The 21,077-nt window shown below is 31.3% G+C and overlaps 1 protein-coding gene across 1 annotated transcript in view; it reads left to right on the top strand.

Moving 5' to 3' along the window:
- CSMD3 (CUB and Sushi multiple domains 3) overlaps nucleotides 1–21,077 on the top strand; it is a 779,390-nt gene that overhangs the window by 282,007 nt on the left and 476,306 nt on the right. The window contains exons 8-9 of the mRNA XM_036436812.2: nucleotides 13,761–13,838; nucleotides 20,826–20,913. Of these exons, the coding sequence (XP_036292705.1) occupies nucleotides 13,761–13,838; nucleotides 20,826–20,913 (166 nt within the window). The remainder of the gene's footprint in view (nucleotides 1–13,760; nucleotides 13,839–20,825; nucleotides 20,914–21,077) is intronic.

Here is a 21,077-nt window from a genome sequence, read left to right as displayed (position 1 = left end):
CATTTTAAAAGTGGAACTTCTTATTATTTTCAACTTCTGGTAAGAATGGCTAATTTAGCATAAAACCAGTCATTTTATGTCAGTGATTTTAAACCAAACAAAAGCAAGAAGGGTTTTTTTTTTCCTTCATTTTTGTCATAAGAAAAAAATTTTTTTTGAGTAAGATCATCTGAGCATTGACCTTGCTCCACAGAAAAGGGAGTACAGCAGACTATTATACATATGTCTACACTAAATTTCCATTTTTTTCAGAAGTGATATTCTATAATAGACAAAACTTTGTTCAAAGGATTAGATTGTAATATGAGAAAAACATCCTATTATGTGGAAATAATAGTTTTGGGGTGCCTACTAAGTGCCTTTCATGAATAGGCTATTTGGCTATATGTAACTTTTTTTAAAAAGTTTTTTTTTAACTGTTTGTAAGCAATTAATACTGTGTTCAAAAATTCTGTTAATACCTCTATAGAGCATTAATTTGTAAATTTAGAGCATCATCTTTTTTTTTAAGCCATCATAAGAAATATCACAATGTGGAAGTTAATTTATGGATGTTAATTTATGGCTACTAATAGATAATGATACATATCTATTATGTGTCAGGGTTTTATTGAACATGGTATCTTTGTGCTAAGTATGTGATGAATTCAAAAGTATAAGATATGGTGTCTATAAGATATGGTGTCTATTTCAAAAGAAAAAGTTGTAGAGATAAGACTACAGAGAAACTTTATTGTTTAATTCTAAGAGAAAAGTTGATCCAGAATGAGTATGATATGTGAATAGGGATTAGTTATATCTGTCTTCAAATGTGGTAGGTTGTTATTTGTAAGAGAAGTCAAACCTTTTCAGAGTTGTAGAACTTAGTGTATGGAATCATTAAAGATACAACTCGCTTACTACTGTAGCTTACTACTACAAATAGACACTTCTCACATTGCATTTGCTTTGAATATATTAAATCCCTAAATCACTAATCAGCTATCTAAGCATAGCTTGATGGAAAATGTGGGTATTTAGGAAGCATTTAAGCATTGAAGGGTATTGTAGCAAGATACTTGTTACCGTACCTTCTAGACCTAAGTGTTTATGAATTTATTTAGAGATATTGTATATTAATATATTTATCACCATCTATAGTCTCTTACTTAATCTTTGAGTTGTCACAAACTTATCATTATCCAATTGGATAGCCAGTGTTAAATAAGCAAAGAAGTGGCCGTTGCTGCCATCAAGAAAGTTAGAGATTGGCACTCTCCTAACTGCAGTAAATGGGAACTCAGCCACATATATTTCTCCCAGGGCCCAATGCATATTTATAAACTCTCCATTTGAGGATCTAACTCTAGCTTTTCTTTCACGTAGTGTCAACGACAAGAGTTATTTTCTTAAAGACCTACCCATCTGTCTTCCTTTTTTTCTTCCCCTCCCCTTCCTCTCTTTCATCTTGCATTTTTCTTTCTTTCTGTTTTATTTTTTCTTTCCTTTTATTCTGTTTCTTTTCTCCTTCTTTCCTCCTTTCCCTTCCTTTCCTTTATTATTTATTTCTTTTTTGTTGTGTACTTTTAGGCCAGATTTTCTTCCAATTCTTGACTACCAAAAATTGAACAAAATGAAGTAGTAGACCTTGCTTCGTTGAAGCTTACGTTAATGTGGGGAGAAAAAGACTATAAGCTAATGAACAGATATCTCCCGGATAGTAACAAGAGCGGTGCAGAAAACTAAAACAGGTTATGGCCCTAGGTGGCTTGGCTCAGTGGATAGAGCATTGTCCTGCTGACTGAAGAGTCCCAGGTTCTATTCTGGTCAAAATATGTCTGAGTTGCAGGCTTGATACCCAGTAGGGGATGTGCAGGAGGCAGCTGATCAATGATTCATCATTGATATTTCGATCCCTCCCTCCTTCTCCCTTCATCTCTGAAATAAATAAAAACATATTACAAAAAAAAAACACAACAGGTTATATAATATATAAAATATATTTAGTTTAGATGGTCGAGAAAGGCCTCTTTAAGGTGTTACAATTTAAACTGAGACCTAAATAACAGTAAGAAAGCATTTATCTAGGATTAGGAGAGACAGCATATCAGAGAAAACAATAGGTAGTAAAAACTTGAGTTTTGCTTGAGAAAAAGAAAGTACAGTGTGCCTGGCGCTCAGCCAGTGGATGAGGAGAGTGGTGGCGATAAGCAGGAGACTGGTAGAATCAGACCATATAGGTAGGCTCTGCGGCCTTGGGGAAGAGCTTCGTTTTGATCTAAATGAGGTAGGAAGTCATTGGTGGGCTTTAGCAGGGAAGTGGTATTATTTAATGTAACTCTTTTAAAGAATGATTTTAGCAGAAATGAAAAAAATAAATAAATGGCAAGTCATTAAAGGCAGGCACACAGACATGGAATGAAGAGTTGATAGGGACTTGGAGTATGAGTCAGACTATGCTTCTTTCAAACTTCATTGTGAACACACATCAGTGGGCAGTCTTACCCAAAGGCAGATTGTGACTTGATGAAACCGGGGTGCCATCTGAAGTTCTGCATTTCTGACAAGATTACAGGGCATGCTGATACACTGCATAACATGAGCATCAATGAGCATGATTAACAAGCAGAGGGAGCGATGCATATCAAATAGTGCCTGCTCTCTCTCCTGGCTCCATGAGAACTTGTTCTCCATTAGAATAACCGTAGTATTGACAAGCTATCTCAGATAATACACTAAAGCTAGTCTTAGATTCTATAGAAATGAGTTGAATGGTAGCAAACTCATGAATGGAAGGGATATTTTAGGGTAAAAGGATTTTCGTGACTAACTTTAATAACAGTAAATTCTGTCTATCCTTAAGATAGAACTGTTTGGGTTAGTTATGATTTTACTGAAAAGATAATGAATATGTGAATAAATGATGAAGACATTCCCAAGTCAAGTTTTAACTTCTTACTTTTAATTTTTACCCTAAATTCTATACCTTAAAACTATTTTTAATTGTATTATCAAATAAAAGAAAAATAGTTTTAAGGTATAAGATTTTATTTTTTCTTTACTTACCATGTTTAAAAACCGTGAAAGACTGATAGATGGAAGCAATATATATATATATATTGGTTTCAGAGAAGAAGGGAAAGGGAGAGAGAGATAGAAACATCAAAGATGAGAATCATTGATTGACTGCTTCCTGAAAACCCACAACCTGGGCATATGCCCCTACTAGGAATTCAACTGTGATCTCCTTGTTCACAGGTTGATGGTTAACTATTGAGCTATGCCAGGTGTACAAAATATTTTATCTTTGAATAATTAAGCATTATCTTCTATTTTATACAAATGGTAAAATTGCATTTGCTTGCTGATTGAATTCCCTGGTCCTTTATGAGACTAATGTATTGATTTTCATGCATGTTCAGCATAAATAATAATTAATGGAGAAGTTAATTTTTTTTAAATTATCTGGTTCTATATGTTTCTTGTAAAATATTTATTCTATTAAATTAATAATTAATTTTTGAGTAGGAACTTTCGTACTGGTAAATACATATTTACTTCTTAGATATATTAACTCTTGAATGCTTTATCACTATCTTATGACTGCCAGCTTAGGACTGATTCCCCAGGAAGCAAGCCTAAGCCCATAGGTGGACATCCCCTGGGTTAGTTATGATAGTGATAAAGCATTCAAGAGTTAATATATCTAAGAAGTAAATATGTATTTACCAGTACGAAAGTTCCTACTCAAAAATTAATTATTAATTTAATAGAATAAATATTTTACAAGAAACATATAGAACCAGATAATTTATCTTATCTTTTGCAGTTCTAATGATTTTTTTAATAATTATATTATTTTGTGGGAAATTGTGGTCAGTGTTGATATTTAGCAATTTAAAAATCCATGTCTTGAAATATACCAATTTATTATTTAAATACATAATAATTTATTGAATATCATGATTAATTCATATTCTACTACCACCTTTCATCACATTTGTGAAATTGTCAGAACTATGTCCTTTATTAGAGTAAACATATTTATATTTTATATTTCTAATTATTTTAATTTTGTAGAATAAGTTGCTATTAGGGAGAAATGAAAAAGAAGTGTTAGATTTTACTTGAGAAGATATTTGTGCATTTTAAAAGGTATTAGATAAAAATACTCTGAATGCCTTCATGACAATATTAAGCAATGGCAGTTTATTTTTTTTCACTAGTGACAAGTCTGCAAGTAATATTTGAACATCTAATGCTACCTCTCAAGCCATGCTTTTAATTTATTCTTAGATAGATATAAGCCATGCTTTTAATTTATCCTTATATAGATACTAGGGGCCCAGTGCACGAAAATTAGTGCACTTGGGGGAGTCCCTCAGCCTGGCCTGTGCCCTCTTGCAGTCCAGGACTCCTCAGGGGATGTCCACCTATGGGCTTAGGCTTGCTTCCTGGGGAATCAGTCCTAAGCTGGCAGTCAGACATCCATCTGGCAGTTCTGGAGCCCCATGGGGAGTAGGCCTAAGCCGTCAGTCAGACATCCTTAAAACTGCTGAGTAGGTGATAGAGGTTCTCGCCACCACACTTGCCCTCTCAGCCATCAGCCCTGCTTGTGGCTGAGCAGAGCTCCCCCTGTAGGAGTGCACTGACCACCAGGGGCCAGCTTCTGTGTTGAGCCTCTGTTCCCTGGTGGTCAGTGTGCATCATAGCACTGGTAGTTCCTGGTCATTCCACCAAGTGGGTCAATTTGCATAATACCCTCTCATAATTTAGGATTAAGAACTGCTGAACAATGCTTTTGTTTTTCCTTTGAATAGATCTTAGGAAGCATATTTCTTTGAACATTTAACTGGAACCATCATTTTATAACGATGCATAAATTATTTTTTTCAGATTTTCTACCCCACTGCTTACTAGTAATCATGAACAGAAATCTTAGTAGCTTGTTCATTGTTTTAACATATAGCTCCTCATTTTTTTTTTTTAGAGAATGGGTAAGAAAAAAAAGAAGAAGATAATAATATGCACTGCAGTAAATTAAAAGGGAAGGTTTACCTTTAAAGATAGAAAATGAAACTGGTTTGGTGTATAACTGATTTCTGCGAATGGTTACCATAATTAATTATTTTACCTTTGCATCATGTGGTCACAGTGAATGTGACGATGGTGATTTTTAAGTCTTTTCTCCTTTAAAAGTAGTTTGAAGGGGCTAGACATTCTATTTGCGCTCAAAGCTGGTGCCAGAGCTGACTCCTCTGCCTTTTGGAATATGCAGAAGCGGTCCTATGTCAGAGACATTTTTATCTTGTTCAGAATTATTTCAGGGCATTTTCACCCACTTTTGCAACAAGCTGCTTCCCTTGCATGTAGTGTTCTAGAGCATATGGTTGCCCTGCTGTGCACAGAGCGAAATCACAGTTTTAACATGTTAGGAATAGCTGAGGCTTCACATGTGGCAGAACAGCCTGGTGGTAGGTTGGGGTGCGTTGCATAGAATATTTTTCTCTTCATAATCACACCATTGTATTCTAAGTGATGGGCTATCATTTTCAGTGTTGCTGCTTGATTTTTCTTTGTTTACAATAGTCTTCAAATGGCATTTCTTCAGAATACCAAATGAGATTAACATGACAGAAATTTCTAGATTGTTTTTATCCAGAGCTCAGAGAGGTTCAAACTTTTTTATTTGGCTCACATAAAGGGCATGTAGTGCCTGAACGTTTCCATTAGAAAGGAATGCAGGCGATGATTTACTAAAATACTAAAATGGTTCTACGGTGATTTGAATTTCATATAGCAGTTGGCTTTTGCTATGCCTTTTTATTTAATTTGTTCACTTTTTAACATAAAGTATTAAAAGGCTCCAGGCCATGCGATTAAACTTGGCACTATCTATACATAATCAATGACATAATCGATATTTTAATTCAGTATTATATTTAATTAGTAAAGTTGGTTCTGTTCTGAATTAAGTAAACATGCTTACCACATTAAGTGCCCAACTGTTTTATCTTCTGGATGGAAAGTGTAGTGACAGGACTCTTAATGTGTTAAGGTCAGATATTGTTGACTACTCAACTTTTGACATTACTATTGGTTTGTCTTGAAAAGAAGAAATGAGGACAGGGTACACTAATCCCATCTACTTGTGGTTTTCTAGGATATGCACTTGGGGGTTTGATTGAATATGTGCAGTGTTGATATTCATAGCAGGTGATTGTATAAATGCTAGGATTGAAATTTCAGAGTCCATGAATGAACATGCTTTGCTAACATATATGTGTAAGACCTTGACTTCTACTTAGCCCTTCTCTAGTTTTATATCTGTAGAAAGGAGAGCAATAATCCCATTCTGTGTAGACAATTGGCATGGAGTACTTGCACTTAAGAAAAACATCCAATAAATGATACTGTCCCCTTGTGGCACTTTTACAATAAAATGTATGTTCTCCTTATATAAAAATCTCATAAAGTAAAATATATTTAAACAAAGAAAATAGCACATAATTTTAAATACTTTAGGTATCTGATTTTCTTATAAGTAAAATATATAGTTTAATTTAAAAAAACTTATGGAAACAACTAATATATACCATTCTAGCTACTACTATTTATATTTAACTCATGTACAAGTTATACCAAAGTAATGCGTTGTATTCAGTTCATCTTGAGTTTCTATTAGCACCATATTTTTGCCATTTTTAACCTTAATTCAGTTACTCTGTAACTTCAGTATAGCCAACTCACTTGACTTTCCTTTTACCTATTTTTTCTTGTGAATTATCTATGCTTTTTGGGGAGATGGTTTCCAGGAAAGAGCAAATGTGTATGATATGGATCTTCAAAACATTTCCTAGGAAATAAGTAAACCACCACTAGCCACCTATCATCTTACTTGAAAATAATCTTTTGAAGATTATAAGAATGGTTATAGATACATTATGAGATGTTGTTTAATATAGTCACTAAAAGAGTCTAATCTCTAATGATTTCCATGTAACAGTGGTATACCCATCAGAGTCCATTTGGAAACAATGGAACAAGGGCTGCTTTAAGGAGGGTTTACTTACAAGAGGATTATTTCTAAATGAATGGATGGAAGGGAACCCCAAGGGATCGTGCTATCACCTAGAGTAGCAGCAGCCAGGCTGTTCCCATTCCCAACCCATTGGGATGCGGGGAGAGAGATGTTGGACAGAGAGATGTATATAGTTAACTGGCTTGAGAGGACTCATTACATTCAGTGAAGGGTCCTAGTCAATACCAGTCAATGTAATGGTGAGGGACACTGTGAATTAATCTTACTTTTCTTCCCACTCTCCATCCTCCTGCTGGAATTCCCCAAGGGACAAGGGAGTCTGTGGATAGAGTCTAGTGCTTCAAAACTTACATGTTAATAAGAATTACCTGGGGATCTTGTTAAGCTATAAATTGTAATTCAGTAGGCCTGGGGGGGGGGGTTGGTTAATTGTCACTGTTTCTAATAAGCCCCCAGAGGTGATGCCAGTGCTGCTAGTGCAATGCCACTGTTTGCATAATGGTTTGTAGCCGATTCATACCAACCTGCTGTACAAAGAACAAGGAGGAGAATAGGTCTAGAAAGGGGTATGGGCAAAATAGAACATAGATGGGTTAAGACACATGCCTTGCTGTCTTCAGTAGCCGTGAAATCAATAAAAATATAATAATAAAATTAGAAATCCAGGGAAAGTTTCTACACAATGAAAAAGACAACACAAAACAATTGAAAAAAAAGTTGTGTATAGCACACAACCAATTGGGAAGGCCTCCAAAACTAACTATATCTTAAAATTGGAACTGATAATAGCAGTAATGAAAATAACGAACATTTACTGAACTTTTGCTATATACTGATTCCTAGAATTTATAGTAGAATTTGAAGCATGATGCTAGAATATATAATTGACTTTTTTCAACTAAAAATCAGGCATCGCATGAATGTTATATTTACATTGTATATTTATACATTGTATAGCAAGAATAAATGCTAGCTGCAAATTAGCATGTTAGCTTAAATAGAAATCAGGACTTAAGAAAATATTGGAGTGTGTGAGCCATATTGCTTTTCTCTGGTGATTTTTTTTTTTTAAAGGAAGCTACGTTTTATTTTAAATAATTATTAAATTGAATATACATAATTTCTTGCTAAATTTAGTTCTAATTCCATCATTTTAAATTTGAGAAAATGTTGGATCTTGCATATCTCTAACATGTAAGTTTGAACAATTGAATCTTTTAGTGCTTTTGAGCATTAGTTGTACCATACCACTACTTTTCTCATCAAATGATGGCCAGTATTTGTTGAAAAATTATAAAGCAAATATCATTTTTCAGAAATTTGTAGAGTGGTAAACTTTATGTGAAATATGGTAAAGCAATCACCACAGGAATACTAGCTAGCTTTTACTCTGTGTCTGTATAGTGTCTTCATCTTTCTTCTTCTAAGGATAATATGGAAGGAGTGACCAAATAGTAGCCTCCATGATAAATATGTTCTAAAGAACTGTTTTGGTTGAAGCATTTGAAGAAACTCTAGTCTAATATAATGCAACATATTGTATGTAGAGGCAGATAGAAGTTAGGATGTCATACAGTTTTTCATTTTAAATAATTTTAAAATAAAATTTAATATGAAATGAGTTTATTACTTATTAATTTACTTAGAAATAACACCTTCAAATGTGCTTTTAATTTTAATACAATTGATATTAATAAATATAAGCCACATAAACAAGAAGAAAACAAAAGCAAAAGAATTGTTATGTTTTACCAGTTCAGGATATAAGAAAAATTGTTAAATTGTAATGTTTTTAAACCCATAGCAGGGATCCACCATTTATTTTAAAAAATGATGAAAACTTATCCTCCTAACACAGTTACATACTTTTGTAATCGCTAAACACATTTTAATCTTCAAGATAGAATTGGAATTCTGATTATATTTGTCTTTTCTTCTTCCTTTGGTTCAGATTCTACACCTGAAAACTTAGTGGTAAATGAAAGAATCTCTTAGAGAAATAAAACAGAAAAATTAAACAATATACCCTGTGTATTATGAGACTAGAACACAGGTCTTCCAACTCTTAATCAAGTGGTGGAAATGCCACAAGTAACACACTGGGTTTTAACATTACACTGACCTATGTTGGAATTACTAGTTAGTGAGTCAGTGATAGATTACATTTTTTGTTACCCATTTAAACAAATCTACTGTCACTAGTGAAATGTGCCATATTTTCAAATTCAAATACACATTGGTTTTAATAACTAAAATGAAAATTAAAAATCATTTTATCAGTAGAGTTTATTGAGTATAAATATAAAGATAAAATAATAATTCAAAATAACAAGTAGGGATTCTTCATCCAGCTTTCATGTTATAAAATACAGTGGGAGAGAAAGGTATTACTGTCCATTTGAAAAGTTAAAATAAACAAAAAAATGACGATAAGATATAAACCACTTTCTAAAAATATTATTTTTCAGAAAACTTATCTGATTTAATGACACATTGGTAATGCAGCTATTGCCACTTACAAGATAAGTTATTGTAAAAATAAGTAGTATAAATTTATAAGGTTAATATAATAAAATGAATATTGCATTGCATTCATTTTCTTTTTATTTGTGTTAGAATATCATCTAAATAGGACATGAAAGGGGGTGGGGATGTTCTGATAACATTTGTTAAATAATGCCATAATAAATAAAGGTCTGCCAGACCTTTCCCTACATTATAAAATATTTATATTATGCTAAAAAAAAATCATGTCAAACCTAAAAAGTAGTGAATATAATAAACAAAAATACTTAACATTTGAAAACAAGAAGAAAACAAAGGAAATAGATGCTTGTGCGTGTCTATGTCTTGCATTTAATGAATTTTATTACTAAGTAATTGTTAGAACATATATAGTTTCTATGGTTTTAAAAATAGCTTTGGCCGAAACTGGTTTGGCTCAGTGGATAGAGCTTTGGTCTGCAGACTGAAAGGTCCCAGGTTCGATTCTGGTTAAGTGCATGTACATTGGTTGCGGGCACATCCCCAGTAGGAGGTGTCCAGGAGTCAGCTGGTTGATGTTTCTCTCTCATCGATGTTTCTAGCTCTCTATCTCTCTTCCTTCCTCTCTGTAAAAATAATTAGTAAATAAATAAAAATAGCTTTGAATATAAAAATGCTTTGCCTTGAACATTCTTTATCAGTTCCTCCCTTCCTAATTCATGGTTAGTAAAGGAAATTCTTTCCCCCAAACTGCCTTTGTTAAGTGAGCCAGAATTTATAGTATTGAGTTTGTTTATTCAGTTGTACACTCATGCACGCACCACAGATGTATAATACTATGCTTTTGTTTCAGAAGTTTTCCCAAATATGTGGTGGCGGAAGATGATCTGACTTTGGGGGTTGGGCACACAATGCAAGATATAGGTCACATATCATAAGAATGTACACTTAAAACTTATGTGACCTTCTTAACCTATGTCTCCTCCATATATTTAGCTTTTAAAAATGTAAACACAATACCCTGGAAGAAATTGAAACATGAAAGATCACAACATACTTTATCTTTATGATCAAATAAATTTTAGATGCTTATTACTGACATACAACTATTAAAATGTCATTTTAATTTTATGTTTAATATGATTTATAGATGCCCTAATTGCTTGATCATGTCAATATTTAATGTATACATTATATAATACATAATAAAATTTACATTTTTATAGCATGTACTTCAGATTTAACATTTCATTGATAAATGACTTAGAGTGGGATCTTGCAATTGGTAATTGAAATATTCATCCTTTTTATATATTCAAAAAGAGATGCATATTGTGTTCTTTCTATTGAAATTATAAACGCATCCTAAGTATGGATATATCGTTTAACATTTACAATCTTTGTGTATTTAAACTTTGTGTTGTTTTCAATTTACTCCTTATTGTCTCTTACAGTAGATATTCTCATGTCCTTCCATCTTTTGCATTTGTATTACAATATTTATAATTTTTACTTTAAAAAAATATTGATTTTTCTTTTCAATTTAAATTGGCAAATACTTTATAAAGAAAACATATAAAGTTAAGTCCCTTTAGAACCAGGAAATCATTTCAAACTTTTTGGTCTGAGGTGACACTTTCTTAGCTAGGTGTTGTCCCTAACCTCACCCAACCAAATATTCAAGTTTAGACATAAGCACATCACAGAAATGTACCATTTCTACACACACACACACACACACACACACACACACACACACACACAGCTTTTGTAGTGTTCAACATCGCTTATTCCTAGAAACAACATTATCCAACTGTGCTCTTTGACCATATGGACTTTTCTTCAATTTTCTTCTGTGGGCTTATAATCTTTTTTCAATTTTTATTTGTTTTTTAAAGAATCACAAATTTGTGGTGGAACTACCATGAAATCTTCAGATTCACTTGTAATACTTAAAATTAAATCTTAAAATGAAGAAAAAAGTAGAGGTAGAATTCCTACTTATAATACATGTTTGAATTGGCAAAAACAACAATTATGCTTCAAAATATAAAATGCAAAATTTGTTAAAGGGAATTTTAAGGCTGCTAGAACATTCACAAATGGCAGACACAAAATTTAGAGCAGTTGAAAACTCCAGTGGAACTAAACTTTAGCTTACCATAAGGGTGTGTGCGTGAAAGAGAATTACAACAAGAAGCACAGCTTGAGAGAATGTAGTCATTTTTACACTATAAATAAAGGGTCATAAATAATCTCAAACCCGTAAAAAGACTGAGCAGTCCTGATCATAGCTTCTTATTTTTAAGAGAAGAAGGAAACCAAGCTTTGTCCTGTGTGCTTCAGGGGTTAGTGGTTCCCTGTGCACCCAATGGGCAGGTAGATGGTTGGTTTTATCCAGCCTGGTTGGAGATTGGCCTGTTGGGGTGCTTGAAGGAGGCTGTCAATTGATGTCTTTCCTTCCCTCCCTCCCTCTCCTTTTCTCCCTCTATACCTCCCTCCCTCCCTTCCTCTCTTTGCACACCATTCTTCCCTTCCTCCTACTCTCTCTAAAAAAAAGTCAATGGGAAAAATATTATTGGGTGAAGATTAACAAAAACTAAAATAAAGAAAAAAAGAGACCAACATAAAAAGGTAGATTTTTCTCTAAAACCACACAACTAATACTTGCTAAGAATCAGGTCTCTCTCTTTTTTTAATCCTCACTTGAGGATGTTTTTCCCCCCATTGGTTTCTAGAGGGTGGAGGGAAGGAGGGAGGGAGGGAGGGAGGGAAGGAGGGAGAGAGAGAGAGAGAGAGAGAGAGAGAGAGAGAGAGAGAGAGAGAGATCCACATGAGAGAGAAACAACAATTGGTTGCCTCCCACACATGAGGATAGAACCTGCCACTACTTGCCCATTACCAGGAATCAAACCCTTTGGTTCCCTGGGCCAACACTGACCACTGAGCCAAACCAGCCAGGGCAAGAATCAGGTCTCTTTAAAATATTGCTTCAGTGATCAGTTTCCTCTTTAAAAAAAAAAAAGTAATATGGATAGATAGTTGTCTATATATTTCAGTAGCCCATCAGATCCTGTCTCTACATTTCTACTTTTGGAAATATTAACAAGAAAAAAAAACCATAAACTGTTTAAAAACCAATAACATATCCATAATTGGGGACAATGAAAAAGTGCAATTAGTGAAGTGGTCATTTTATACTAACAAAAAGCAGTTTTGTTTTTCTTAAATTCATAGCATGAATAAAACCTAATTGCCTATTGTTTTTGCCCATTGTTTTCTACCTAGTATAAGCCTCATAAAGAGCAATATGTAAAATATTCTAAGTTATATTTGAGGAAGTTAACTATATCTTGCATACTTGTTCAGGTTTGTTTTTTTTTAAAGAAAATTATATTTAAATACCTTCTTAGATAAGATTGCATAACTATTTTAATTAGCAGAGTTTCAGTTAAATAGATTTTATTTTACTTGGTATCATTAAATTTTTAAATAGTCTTCTGAAGTATGGTTTATCAATTTAAAAAATGATATAGCAACTTTAATCAATAATTTTTACTTAAAAGGAAACAATTCTTTTTTTATCTAAAATACTTTAAAAAATGGTTTTAGAAAAGTAGTAGACATTTTAAGATTAACTCCAAGTAGCTGTAATTCCGTTTTACAAATTTTAAACCGTATGGACTAATATCAATCATATGTCAAAAGTAATGATTATGAAAGGAAATGGTTATTGGCAGAAATGTTAAAGTATATTTTAATTTTTCCAGGTATGCCATTTAATAAATGTATCCTAACATTTTAGTTAGGCTAAGTTACCTAAAAGTGTATTAGTTTACTTTAAAGACCAAGTTCATTAAATTCTTTACACTTTTATGTCTCAGAATTTTAATATTTCCAGTTTAATACATAAAATTTGAAGAATTCAAGTGGCTTATTATAAAGTATTAATGTTTTGCTCTCATAAAAACCTTGAATAGTATTAAAAAATACCTACACATATATGCAGGAGTCTCCCCATAGAAGACTTAAAAATCCTTCTTTACTGCTTGGTATTTTACTATTTATTGATTGCATTGCTGATTTTTCTTTTCTAAAATTTTCTTCTGGGTACCCCTATATTAAGCTTAAGAAAGCAGTTTTTTTTGCTTTTTGTTTTTACTTGCATAAATCCATGCTAACAAAATTTGTTAACTTGAATTTCATTTTAAAATTGCATATCCTGATACATGTTTTTGTTTGTTTTCTTAACTAGTGAAAAAGGCCATAGATTTTAAATCTAGAGGATTTAAATTGTTTCCAGGGAAAGACAACAGCAACAAGTTTTCTATCTGTGAGTGTACCCCCTTTTTTTACTTTCTCTGGTGCAAGAGTGAAGCTTGTGATGTCTGTGCTGTTTGTGTGTGTTTTATAAGTTTGTATATTTACCAAATTAACTGCATTAATATCTATATAACATGCATGATTATTATTCAATATCTTATTGTATTTAAAAGTGAATTGAGTTAATAGATTAATATAATAAACTCCCAAGCTCAGCATATTTTAAAAGATAAATAAACTCTTAATTTACGGAGTATGTTGATAATACTCTAATTTTGTAATTCAAGGATGTGAGATTAAAAAAAAAAAGAATGAAATTCCTCAAATCAGGGGTTTCTTGTAGGAATTTTTGTTTCATCATATCTAAATTTCAACAAAATTACTTTGATAAGGAAAGACATTAAGAATAATTTTTCATTTAAGGAAAAAGATATACTTAATTTGAGTTTAAATATAAAAACTCAATAGTCTTTTGTGAATTAATTATGATGTTCATCCATGAATCTTATTAGGAATCACTGAATGAGTGCAGTTATTTACATTACTGTACATAAACATATAAAAATTTTAGGAGAGGTATGCATTTTTATAATATAAATCAATAGCAGTTTGTAGAACTCTCTGCCTTGATTTTATACAGATAGATATTAAAAATTTTGAAAGAAGTCACTTATGGCATAGCATCTGACTTCTACAGTAACATGTTGGTAGTAAATAAGATTATGTACTGTAATTAATGTGTTATTAAAAAGAGTATATTTTAGGATTGTTTTTTTATTTTTTTCCAAATCATCCAAAAAATTTGTTTAACACTATCTCTTTAAATATTCATTGATTATAGTTCTATCAAAAAGTACCTACATGTCGCCAGACTGAATGCATATTAACTTTAAAAAAAAAAAAAAGTACCTACATGTTTATTGCTTTGTATATATATAACAGATGGTGATACAAATTGAGCAGTTAAATCAATTATCTAGAAATAAATTTGGAACCTGTATGCTATAAAATATTTTTTAAGTGTCATAATTTTAAAATGTGATTTTTATATTATGTTAGATTTGAAAATACTAAACCAAAAAAGGTAGCTAGTTGTTGGAAATTCTTTTATCAAATTGAATTATCTGTTAGGAAAGCACTAAACACTTCATTTTAAAGTGTTTAGGTATATAATTATGATTTTTGTTATATATTTGGATTTCAATCATACTTTCAAGTTTGATATGTTAGTGTTTAGGGAAAACAAATAGTGCAATAATTATTTTCATTAATTATTTGTTATATTCTGGAAAGTAAGATATTTTTCCTAGAATAGAAAATATAAACACAAAAAATCAGATAGAATTATTCTGACATATTTAATTTCATCATGTCGATGGGAAATAAGAGTTAAATGTTTGCAGTGTTAAATATTAGGTTTACTACCTTTATTCTAATATTTTGTCTGGCCAATATAATTATTTTGGAATTATTGGTTGAATTATAAGACATGACTATTCACCTTTTTCTCATTTTGGCTACACTGATATTTTATATGCTAACTGCTTTATACTTTAATATATGCTAGAAAATTCAAGCTATTTATACTAAAATATATTAGATTTATTAAGACATTAAGATGTGTGTAACTCTGTATATTTGGTATATTGCCTTAGTGGGCATATATTTTTGTTCATTGTTTTTGTACATGAGTTATGAGTATAAACAAGAAAGGAAACAGACATAGCAGTATTTGGAAGGTATGGGGGTGACCTAGATTAAAAAACTCCTTTGAAGAATATTTGCTTTAAAATTTTCAATAAAGTTAATAGGCTAAAAAACATTAATATGAAACAACAAAAAGTTAACTTAATTTTATTTTAAAAATTGTACTTCTGTATTGCATTTTAAGGGAAAAGAAAAAAACTCTTATACTTATTTATTTTTATTTTTGAATATAAATAATCCCACTTCAATCAAAACAAGTTATGCAAAATTTTTATAGTCACAAAATAATAAGCCATTATTTTACATTTTATTTTACTATAACTTTTTAAAATTTCTTTATTGATTAAGGTATTAGATATGTGTCCTCATCCCCAATTTTTTATCTAATATTTAATCACTACTTTCAAAAATATATTCTCCATGGCTGTTTAGAGAAAAATATTATATTTCAATTTTATCATTATTTTATATTTATTATCAAATAAGCATTTGGAGCTTCATTTCTTTGAAGCCATTTATTTAACACAGGACCAAATAATTTTAAAAGGAGGTATTTTTTTTTATTTTTTTTTTGGCACTCACTTTTAAATGAAGGAAAAAAAAGTAAAGCTTGTGGTCATTGTAAAAACAATAAATTCTGTTACTGGAACTGCCAGAAATGAGCACAGTTGCTGAGGACCTTAACCACACATATACTGCCAGAGCATGTCTTTCCACACCAGCACCTGAAAAGTTTATCAAGAAACAAATTAATAAGAAGTTTGGAAAGCTGCAGGTAGTCCTCCTGGGAGCACTGGGTTGTTTAGATGGCTAATTCTGATTCTTCTTCTACCTTTAGTGAGTGAAATTAAATAGTCTATATTCTTCCTTTGTTATTCTTCATCAAAAAGAGTACATTTGCTGAGAAAGGAAATATATATATACAAGTTTTATACTTAAAATGTGGCATTTAGTGAGCTAGAAATCTCGCCATTTTTTCTACTAAATTCTTTTAGAATATTCAGGTGTAATAAAGAAAATGTGAGCTTCCTATAATGCATCATTTTGTTTATTTTTTTCATCTTCTTCAAATCCATACTTTCATTCATTCATTCCATAATTCTGTTTGAGCTACTTCTCCATTGTAGCACCATGCTAGAAAGTAAAATAGTAAATGAATAAAGTATAGTCTCATATAGCAATTTATAAATACATATAATAAAGACGTTTCAGTGTTATAAGAAGTGACAGTTTATTTTATTTTTAAAATGCTATCAATGTTGTCCTCTCTTTTGTCACAGATGTCTGGGGAAAAGGACTCATTTTGAAATATTGATAATAGTAACAATACCCTTAAAGATCAGAGCAAAAGGATATGCCTCATAGTGATGCTCTTTTTAAGAGGCAGTACACTTTTTCATGTATTTAAACTTTTAAACAATACTTAAGTTCTTACCATTCAGCAAGAAATAAAAGTGATCAACAACTCCACCATTGTGGCTCAGTGGTTGAGCACTGACCTATGAACCAGGAGATCGTGGTTCAATTCTCAGGCAGGGTACATGTGTGGGTTGCAAGCTCAAGCCCCAGGAGGAAGTGTGTAGTAGGCAGCTGATCCATGATTCGCTATCATCATTGACATTTCTATCTCTCCCTTTCTCTCTAAAATAAAAAAAAATATATATTTTAAAAGTGACCAATCTGTTCAGTTACCTAAATAGCATTATGTAGTGGAAGCATCCGATTAAATGAGTGCTAACTTCATTTGAATGTCTGGGCATCAATAGCTATGGGCAATTATGAAATATCTAAATATCAGATAATTAAGCAATTATATATTTTGTTCTTTATTTTTATATTAAATATTTTTAATCAATGGGCATTACATACATGCATCATGCAGAAGGTTTCCTGTTACCTTTGCAATTTAAATTGAGAAGCCTTTTCCATATTGCAGGCGTTCAAAAACTGTGTTCTAAAGGGCAACCCCAAATAGACAAAAATAATTGACAATTAAAATAATAAGATCTGGGATTAACTAAGTGAAAATGGTTAAAGTAATATCTATGCTTTGCTTTTTAAGATAAAATGTCTAGAAAGTGTTTTCAGTTTTAACTAATGATAATGTTTTGTCCTGGTGAGATTTCTAGACAATATATAGGGCTCAAGAGTTAAGAGTAAAATTTCTTGAATTAATCTGCTAAGGTTTAAACCAAGATTAAGCATTAACTAATGGTATGACTTTGGAAACATTTCTAACTTCTCCATGCCTCAGTTTCCTCACCTGAAGGAAGTATATAATATTATTAGAAACTCTAAAGATGGTTGTGAAGAGCAGATACAGGTAAAATAGATGTAGAATAGTTCCTGATACATACCGGTAGTTAGTGCTATGTAGGTATTTTACCTATTATGAAAATTTATACAACCTAAAATAATGACAAAAAATGGAAAATATAGGTTTTAATTACTTTTATTTCAAATAATGTGTTGGTAAAGTACTTCTAGATTATCAACCCATAGTATTTTATATATTGTAATTTAATGTTATATATTGTAATATAATAAAGTAGGTAAGTATAGTCATACTACTTATTTTCCTTCTCTATCTCATGTTAAACATTATCAATAAAGGAAGATGCTTATTCTTATAAAATATATAGTAATTTTTATAAAAGCCATTTAAAGATAGAAAAGATAGCGTTTCCCATAGAAAATACTTGACTCATTGAGTTATGTACAAGGTTTTAGTCATTAATCATACAATGAGGATATATTTATGGTATATTACTAAGTTCTTTTAGATATTGTGGGTATATTAAAATAATTATAAGTACCCCACTATATTTATCAGGGACATACTGATGTATACCTATGACTAAAGAATGTGAAACTACTCTCTTATAATGTCATAAAATAACTTTAATATTACCTATACATTTTCCACGTTATGTAAAAAGAGGCATGTGAATAAACTGGAACAAAATGAAAGGTTGAATTTTGTAAAAAGTAGTACATGAGATGAGTCTTGAAAATTAAATAGGAATTTGATAAAGTTGAAGAAATGGAAAAAATGGAAAAAGCACAAAGCATAGAATAAGCAAGGCTAACCACTTTTGTCACCAGGAGACATGTTTGACCTGTTGGATATAACAAGTAAAATTGGGGAGTGATAAGCAACTTGATGTACTTGAATTATGGACTTGTTTTGATGACCAGTGGAAAATATAATTAATATAGTAGAAATCCAGAATAATAGAATTGAACAGTAATAAAAACTGTGTTTGAGGAAGTTTAGTCCTCAAATAAGATGCATTGGAGCTGAGTAATAATGGAATCACAAAAGCATCCTGGTCGTCAGGTTGGATTAGAGCATGCACGTGAGATGACAATAAGAATTTTGTTGGTTTAGCAAATCATTGTAGGAATAAGAAGGGAACTTCGAAAAGAAGGCAAAACCATACATTGAAAGTCATGAGCAAAGAGGTAATTTTTCAAGCTGCGAGGGAAATATAAACAATAGATAACTATTGGTCAGTGCCTTTGAATTTGTCCACTATATGTGATATCAACAAAAGTAACAGAATAGCCACCCCCCAAAAAAAAACAACAACAAACAAACACAAACAAAACAAACAAAAAACAAAAAATAAACAAACAAAAAACCAAAGACAGGTAAAATGGAATTAAATAGCAAGTCAACACCAAGGAAACACAAATATCACATATTTTGCATGGACCAATGAATATATAATAAAGTCAGCAATGAGAGTATTGTTGGGCTATGGCTATTTAGGAAAGTGATTTTTTTTAATATAAAATAAAAGACACAAAAGTAAAATTTAATATCTAATTGCAAATATGTTAGCTTTATTAGAGCCACGACTGTTAGGCCATCATCTGACAATTATCTTGCTATCTGATAAATCAATGTAAGCTCATTGACTAGTCTGAACTAAATGATGCAGGGATCCAGTTGTTCTCAACATTGACTTTACATCAGAATCACTTTGAGGGTTATGACAAATTAAATACAAACAAAATTGATGCCAGGATCCTGCCATAGAGTAAATATATTAGAGATAGAAGTAGTCATCTTTGTTCTTTAAAGAAAACTCCAGTGAGTTTAATCCACTGTGTAAGATGAGAACCATTATAAGGTTTATATATATTTTTATTTTCTGAAATCTTTACTGAAATATACTATTCTTTTCTTTTTATAAAAATTAAGTAAATTTATTGGATTGACATTGGCTAATAAAATTATAAAGGTTTCAAGTGTACGATTCTACAATACTTCATCTTTATACTGCATTGTGTGCTTACCACCCAAGTCAATGAAGAGCAGAATAGAAGTTATTCTCCAGTTTATTATACAACTGAATTTATGAAATGATATCAGTCAGATATTTTCAAATTATCTGGTTTAATAATATTTTCATTAAAATATATATCTTAGGAATTTATACAATGTGGTCACATTCACTGAACATACTAGTTAATATTTCATTAACTGGGTGTTCTGAAGAAACTACTAAAATGTGTACAATGGTTGAGTAAACCATAGTCATAAAAATTGCTAGAGGATACGTCATTATTTTGCTTTTCACCATTATGTTATAACTAGAGGCCCGATGCACGATATTTGTGCAAGGGGGACTCGGCCCTTGCAGCCACTGAGGCTTGCCTTGGCCCTCACAGTCCCAGCTTCATCCAGAAGGTTGTCTGGATGTCCGGTCTAATTAACATATTACACTTTTATTATTATAGATAGATTCTATGCTTTGCTTGGTAATTTGCACCTTAATTTTATTTTGGCATTTGTAGCCTAAATTTTTAGACTAAATTGCTTTGTTATAGACCACATGAAAAGTGCTGATAACCTTAAACTTTTTCATAGTTTCTTAATTTTTGATTGTACCTTTAAAAGTAATAGGTATCCCAGTTACACTGTTATAATTAGTATGCATTCTTTACTGCCAATAATTAGTGGAACCTCTGGTATCGATGCCCTGACAATGCATATCCAGAGATTTCACAATTTAATGGTAATTAAAAATAAATTGTTAACTGTTGATGTATTACTATCATAATAGTTTGCCATTTAGAATATGACCATCAAACTTAATTATTTTAGGTATACAAATAGAAAAATTTGTTTTGTATTCATTATTAGATGATATAATTATATTTTAACTTTGGATATTTAAACTGTAATGACAAAATACAGGAATGTATTTTATGTAATTTTTAAAATTAATATTCTTTTCTAAGGTTTTGATTCTTTTTTTCCTCTTTTCTGTTGTTCCAGTAAATGAGGGCGGTATTAAAACAGCTTCCAATTTATGTCCAGATCCAGGTGAACCAGAAAATGGAAAGAGAGTTGGATCAGATTTTAGGTAATATTTAATTGTTCATTTCATTTTATTAAAGTTTATTTTAGTTAAAATTTAATTGTTGTGTACTAGTAGCACTATTTCATTATTTTACAATATCAAATGAAAAAAAAAACATTAAAGAGCTTTTCTGGAGTTGAAATGATTAATTTATCATCATATATTAA

The sequence above is a fragment of the Pipistrellus kuhlii genome, unplaced genomic scaffold (genome assembly GCF_014108245.1).
Source record: "Pipistrellus kuhlii isolate mPipKuh1 unplaced genomic scaffold, mPipKuh1.p scaffold_m20_p_14, whole genome shotgun sequence".
NCBI lineage: Eukaryota > Metazoa > Chordata > Mammalia > Chiroptera > Vespertilionidae > Pipistrellus > Pipistrellus kuhlii.
Note: the sequence above shows the minus strand (reverse complement) of the source record. Positions and strands in the feature narration are given on the sequence as shown.